Source organism: Bidens hawaiensis, unplaced genomic scaffold (genome assembly GCF_021521415.1).
Source record: "Bidens hawaiensis isolate Kalapana, Puna unplaced genomic scaffold, B.hawaiensis_p1.1 tig00004192_1, whole genome shotgun sequence".
Classification (NCBI taxonomy): domain Eukaryota; kingdom Viridiplantae; phylum Streptophyta; class Magnoliopsida; order Asterales; family Asteraceae; genus Bidens; species Bidens hawaiensis.
This window is the reverse complement of record NW_027491249.1, coordinates 1,033,825-1,041,129: the sequence shown is the minus strand read 5'-3', so window position 1 is coordinate 1,041,129 and position 7,305 is coordinate 1,033,825. Positions and strand designations below refer to the sequence as shown.

The window sequence follows — 7,305 nt, the reverse complement described above, 5'->3', positions numbered from 1 at the left end:
CAACCTTCTTCTTTCGACACACATCTCCTCAGAATCCGATCACCACCAATCTTGAACAAAAACGGGTCATCCCACACATACCGATTAACATCCTGGAAAAACTTCCTCTTTTGTTGCGTAGTCATACCCTCCTAAATAAAACAATTAGCCAAATAATTAGCAAAATCAGTGAACCATGGCATACCTTGCTTCTCAGCCGCAACAAAATCGATCGACTCGTGAGGAAATATATCTCCAATATCCTCCTCACGCAACTCCTCTCTCCTCGGGTTTTCTAAGCGGGATAGATGATCGGCCGCTACGTTCTCCGCACTCCTTTTATCTTTAATCTCGATGTCAAACTCGGAAAGTAGAAGAATCCACCTTATAAGACGAGGCTTCACGTCATTCTTGTGAAAGAGAAAACGTAAGGCTGCATGATCGGTAAAAACGATGGTCTTAGAAAGCACGAGATACGAGCGGAACTTGTCAAATGCGAAAACAACGGCTAAAAGCTCCTTCTCAGTGGTGGTGTAGTTCTCTTGTGCATCATTCAACGTCTTGTTAGCATAATAGATAGGGTGAAAATGCTTCTCTCTCCTTTGCCCCAAAACCGCTCCAACGGCATAATCACTAGCATCACACATGAGCTCAAACGGCAAGCTCCAATCGGGAGAACAAAGAATGGGAGCACTTACGAGCTTCTCTTTCAAAAACGTGAAGGCCTTCACACACTCATCATCAAAAACGAAAGGCACATCTTTCTCGAGGGATCGGGTCATCGGGTGAGTGATTTTTGAAAAGTCTTTGATAAATCTCCGATAAAACCCCGCATGACCCAAGAAACTCCTAATCGCCTTTACATTCATCGGTGGAGGAAGTCTACTTATATTGTCAATCTTCGCCCGATCCACCTCAATACCATCTCTCGAGATCTTATGACCCAACACAATCCCTTCAGTCACCATAAAATGGCATTTTTCCCAATTCAGCATCAACTTCGTCTCGATATACCTCTATAATATCTTCTTAAGATTAGCCAAACATTGATCGAAAGAATTACCACAAACTGAAAAAATCATCCATAAACACCTCCATGGACGTCTCTATCATATCTTGAAATATGGCCACCATACAACGCTAAAATGTAGCCGAAGCATTACATAATTCAAACGGCATGCGACAGTATGCAAACGTGCCATACGGACATGTAAAAGTCGTCTTCTCTTGGTCTTCCGGTGAATGGGGATATGAAAATAACCCAAAAACCCGTCAAGAAAATAATAAAACTGCTTACCTGCCAAACGCTCCAATATATGATCAATAAATGGCAACGGAAAATGGTCCTTCCGGGTGGCATCATTCAATCGCCGATAATCAATACATACTCTCCAACCGGTAACCGTACGTGAAGGGATAAGCTCATTCTTCTCATTCATCACAACAGTTATTCCTTCTTTCTTTGGGACAACTTGGGTCGGGCTCACCCATGGAGAGTCGGAAATCGGGTAAATCATCCCGGCATCCACAAATTTAATACCTCCTTCTTTACCACCTCTTTCATATTCGGATTGAGATGTCTTTGCGGTTGCACCACCGGTTTGTACTCATCCTTCATTAAAATCCGGTGCGTGCAATAAGCGGGACTAATACCTTGAATATCGGACAATCTCCATGCAATCACCCCCTTATGTAACTTCAACACTTCAATCAGCTTCGTCTTTTGTTCTTCCGTCAGCTTGGATGACACAATAACGGGTAAGTTCGAGCCCTCATCAAGATACGTATACTCCAAGTGTAACGGGAGACTTTCAATTCCAAAGGAGCGGGTTTCTCCACGGAACCCGCCTCACTCTCGCAACTAATCTCATTCACCTCTATCATCTTGGGCAAACCCGAAATCTCAGCCAACTCATCACAAACCGAATCGTTCTCACGCGACTCATCCTCACCCAAATCATCACAATCAACCAACCCATTACTTCCCACGAGATCCGCACCACAAATATAGTCGAAGCAGTTATCGATACCCGCAGTAAACGAGTTAACAAAATAAACCGAGTGGCATGGACCACTGAAATCATCTTGATCACTTGGATGCTTCATCGAACTTGCGACATCATAAGTTACATTCTTATCACCAACCCGAAGTGTGATCTACCCATCATACACATCGATAAGCGCCTTTGCGGTTCGTAGGAACGAACGACCTAAAATAATGGGAACCTTCTCATTGGCCTCCATATTGAGCACCACAAAATCAACCGGGAACACAAACTTATTCACCTTTACCAACAAATTCTCAATAATACCTCTCGGATACGTAACCGAATGATCGGCCAACGATAAAGACATACGAGTCGATGTAAGCTCGCCCAACTCCAACTTCTCGTACAAAGAATAAGGCATTAAATTGATGCTCGCCCCCAAATCCGCCAATGCATGGCTCATCTCATCACTACCAAACAAACACGGAATCGTGAACACTCCCGATCCGATAACTTCTCGGGTACGCGGTTCAACACTACTGCCGAAAAATCTCCAATAAAGGGAATCGATGACACCTCCCCCAACCTATCTTTCCTTTTCAACAGGTCTTTCAGAAACTTCGCGTACTTCGGCATGTGTTGGAGGGCTTCAATGAACGGGAGATTAATCTTCAAATGTCGGAACATATCAAGAAAGTGCCCATACTCCCACGTATATTTCTGGTGTTTCGCACGAGCGGGATACGGGATACGAGAGTGATCAATCAAAGGTGATGGCCGGACTTCAATAGGCTTCTTCTCTACTGGTGGTGCAACTGGTGCGGTGTTATGCACTTTACCCGGTACTTCCATCTCGATCCCTTCATCCATCACCTCCTCATCTTCCACTTCAACCTCATTCCTTCGCACCTCGGGACCAAAACCCTGCCGCTACGAGTAGTAATTGCCTTTATTTGAGCGGCCAGATTCTGTTGAGTAGAACCTGAAAACTGTCCCAGGGTCTTTCCTTCAATTGTCGGGCAATATCACCGATGGTCCGTTGCAAGTTAAGCATAGCTAATTGTTGATTCTTGAAAATAAGATCATGCTCGGCAAGGGTCTTTTGAGTGGCTTGATCTCTAGTAACGATTTGCTGCATCATCTCGTCTAACTTCTTACTCAGATCCAACACATTATTCGAACTTTGACCATTGGAACCTTCATTGTTATGTTGTCCCTGATTTTGTTTATAAGGAGCTTGGAAGCCAGGTGGCCCACCGGCCGGACGCCAATTCGAGTTACCTTGCCCCTGATTCCGGTTCTGATTCTTGTAGCTGTTCCAGTTTTGATTGTTGTTGTTGTAAGCATTACGGAACCTATTCTGACCAACCACAAAATCGACATCTTGATTATTCATTAATGGACACTCCAATGTACCATGACCACCCCTACACATCTCACACTTATCCACCTTAGCCTTTAACTCTTTTATCTCTTGGGTGAGATTCTACAAAGCAGTAGCCATACAAGTACCCAGATTAACCTGGTGTACACCTCGAGCAGATGAGGATGTACTAGTGGCGGGATTGGAATTCCCGCCTCGTGGCTTCTTCGCGTACTCGGATTGGGCAAAACTTTCAAACATCTCGTTACACTCGGTCACATTCTTCTTTTCCATCAAATTACCCCTAGCAGCTGTGTCAAACCTCGCTTGAGCCTCATATGTAAGCCCATTGTAAAACTTCTCAACAAGGGCCCAAGGTATGAGACCATGTTGTGAACAATAAAAAAGCAGATTCTGAAAGCGCTCCCAAGCTTGGTAATATGCCTCATCCGGCTCCATGTGAAAGGAGTGGATCTGATCAAAGAGGCGAGAGGCCTTAGCAGGTGGAAAGTACTTCTTAATGAATGCATTTCGAAGTGCCTCCCAAGTAGTGAATGCTCCAGTGAGTTGCGAGTCAATCCAAGTGGCGGCACGGCCCGAAAGTGTAAACAGGATCAAGTGAAGGAAGATCACATCCTCATTAGCACCTTGCAAATTGAACGTTTTGAACACACGAGTCAGACGGTTAATGTGTGCCGGTGCATCTTCATCTTCACGACCATGAAACTGGTGGTGTTGGGTGATGTTGGTCATGACGTAGGATGGAATCTGCCATGAGTTAGGGTTATCAATCTCGGGGGCGACAATGGGTGAGTGATCTCCATGGAACCCTTCGAAACCTTGCTGGTACATGGTGCGGTTATTCTCGGCCATTGGACCAGGTCTAGGACTTGGTGGTGGTGAATTGGCGGGTGATGATTTTCGTGAAGTATCTATGGTGATCGGTTGCTTTTCTGATGAACTTGCCTTGGACTTCAACGGAGTAGGTCCAAAACAATTCAACGGCGGTCCTTGTGAACGAAGATGTGACATATACCTACAAAACGTAAAAGACCGAGTAAGTAGTTTCTAATAAGACGAAAATAAAAAAAACAAACTAATAATTAAAAAAAAACTAGACTTAATTAGACTCCTACGACTCAAACAAAACATAAAGCAAAACAAGTAGCACATATGTAGCAAGTAGGTCCAATCAAAGCTAATAACGCAATTACCAAGAGTCCCCGGCAATGGCGCCAAAAACTTGATGTGCTTGAAGTAGTTTAATAACTATTAACTAATTTAACTAAAAATAAACACTAAGTAATACTCTAGACTCTCTAAAACTCGACCAAACTACTAACCGACAAGTGAACCGGTCGACTCTAGTAAAGCTAAGTAAGTCCGGATATTGAACCCATGAGACTCTCTAAATTACGTTTATTAGCTAATTAGAGTTGACTACAAAACACGACTTATTAATTATATTTGTTTGGGGGGGTTTATTTAAAATACTAATTTAATACTATAATTAAAAACTAATTAAGAAAACCAGTAATTTGAACGAAAGCAAAGTTTGTTATGAAAATAAGATGATGATGAGAAAACTACCTAGGCTAGAATCCCCTAAATTTTAGTAATGAATTACCCCGGGAAAGTAATTAGTTATGGACTAAGATCGTAAAATAGACACTTAAAATAAAACCCGAACAGGACCCCTGACCCTTCTCAAGAGACACCTATGGATTTCTAACAAGTTTTAACTCACACCAGTATTGAAAATCAAGTTCCCTTATGGTCACCTAATTATTTATTATTTATTTCCTTTATAACAAAATCCTACCTTACAGCGCGGAAATCAAAGGCAATTTAATATATTTAATTGATTTAATAGACAATAATAAATAATCAACCCTAGACGGACTCCTTACGAAGAACTAAATCTAGCAAGATTAAATAATAAAGATCTATCAATAACCTAGCACTTTACAGATCTTAGGTTAGCAACACACTTAGGTTTATCATGACATCAATCATAAAATAATCAAGAACACAAAGTAATTGATCTGATAGCAATCTGTCATATGACAAACAATAATCAAGGAGACTATGGAATAAAATTCATCAAACAATCCTAAGTATTCATACGCATCAATTAATTATAAATAAATCTTTTACTAAACCATAAAAAACCATAACAATAAACAATCCCAAAGTCAAATCAAAACATCAAAGTAGGTTCATCATAAACCTAAGTAGTTCATGCAATTTAGCCTAGCATCTTAGGTTTAAACAAAATAAGAAAATAACAATTCATGGCGATAAATAACAAACACGAAAGAAATAACAGATAGAACCCGTGTTCTTCGTCTTCAACTAATACGCGCAACACCAGCTGATTCTTCGACTCCAAAGCTGCTGAAAACTGATCTAGGACTCCTTGTAACTCACCAAAATCGTCTAGAACTTCAGGGTATCCTTAAGGGTGAGTTTAGGGGTCTTTATATAGGCAAAAGGTGTCCAAAAATACGTAAGACGGTTAAACGAACGAACATTATGGAACATGGAGTCGCCGCGCTGCGCGGCGGGCTTGGCCACCCCGGTCGCGCAGCGCTTCGGTGTGGGGGGGGGGGGCTGGCCAGCCTAGCCGATCCGGTTCTCCTCCTGGTCTGGTCCGGTTCATTTACTGATGGCTCGGTTCTCCCGTTCAGTTTGGTTTTGCTCCTTTTTCGTCCTCTTTTCACGACAATTCAAACCTGAAACCTAAAATATAAAAATATGTTAGTAGCATACAAATCTTATGAGAAACCAAACAAAATTAATAAAATACTAAATAAAATGTACACGGGATTAATGTATATTAAACGTTATATCAAAGATAAACATTTTTCAACACAATGAAAGGATTTTACAGGCAAACGGCTCACATGGTCACCTTTAACCAACTTGTTCAAGTTTTTAAAGTTGACATGACCTAAACGTCGATGCCATAAGGATGAATCGTTCTCCGAGGCCTTGGACAACAAACAAGAAGTAGTGTGCATGGAATAATTACTTCTCATGTCCAGAATGTAAGTATCATTGTGCCTCGGAGTACGCAATAAAATCCACTCATCCATGACTTTAAAACCCGGTTTGAGAATAAGACACTCATTTTCGGTAAACAGGGTTGAGAAATGCTTATTACAAATTTGGGAGACACTAAACAGATTGTGGTTGAGTTCTTCCACTAGATTGACTTCTTCAAAGGTCAATGTACCATTTGAGACCTTTCCTTGTTTCATGATTTCTCCTCCTACTTCACCAGCAAAGGAGACATGTCCGCCGTTGAATGGTTTCACATCAAACAGCAAGGACTCATCCCCTGTCATATGTCAGGTGCAGCCACCGTCCAAGTATCAAATACTATTGACAGGCCTTCCAGGCTAACCCTACACACATGAACATCTAGTTAGTAGAGGGGTCCCGAGACACACTTGTCTTGGGAAAATTAAACAGAAAATCACTAAGTTTAATTTTATGATTCTTAAAAATGTAATCTTTTGGTGAATCAGAATCTGAAGAGCAATTTCTTAAGGAACTTGAGTTATGATTTCCTCGGTTTGGAAAGATTTTCTGGATTGCCTTCTTTTTGTTTGGACTTAACAACAAAGTCCTCAGAGTGTTTCTTGTTGAAAACATTTGAAGGGCTCTTGGGCTTTTCAGCTTCCGAACCCTTAGCTAACCTTTTCTTTTCTCTTTGGGTTAGCCAAAATGGTTTCTTTGGTTTCTCATTCCTTTTTGGTTTTGAATCGGTCTCACTAGCAGAAGAATGAGTTTGGTAAGTCATTTTCATAGGCTTGGGATCAACCTTTGGAAATGCCTGACCAAACGCACTATTTAAATCTCTTTGTTGTTTATGCCAGTTCTTACAATGTCTTGCAAGATGAGACAGATTTCCACATACAAAGCAACACTTTCTTTGGTTGCACTTATAGACATCTTCCTCACTGAAGT

The 7,305-nt window shown here is 41.4% G+C and overlaps 1 protein-coding gene across 1 annotated transcript; it reads right to left on the bottom strand.

Annotated features, from left to right (window-relative positions):
- Nucleotides 1–2,136: 2,136 nt before the first annotated feature.
- On the bottom strand, nt 2,137–6,680 carry LOC143625691 (uncharacterized). The gene is made up of 6 exons (XM_077095962.1): nt 6,497–6,680; nt 6,066–6,072; nt 3,610–4,366; nt 2,950–3,453; nt 2,596–2,897; nt 2,137–2,503 (listed from the first exon to the last, which is right to left on the bottom strand). Exons 1-6 carry the CDS (start codon nt 6,678–6,680, stop codon nt 2,137–2,139), a joined length of 2,121 nt encoding a protein of 706 aa, XP_076952077.1.
- Between the last annotated feature and the right edge of the window lie 625 nt (nt 6,681–7,305).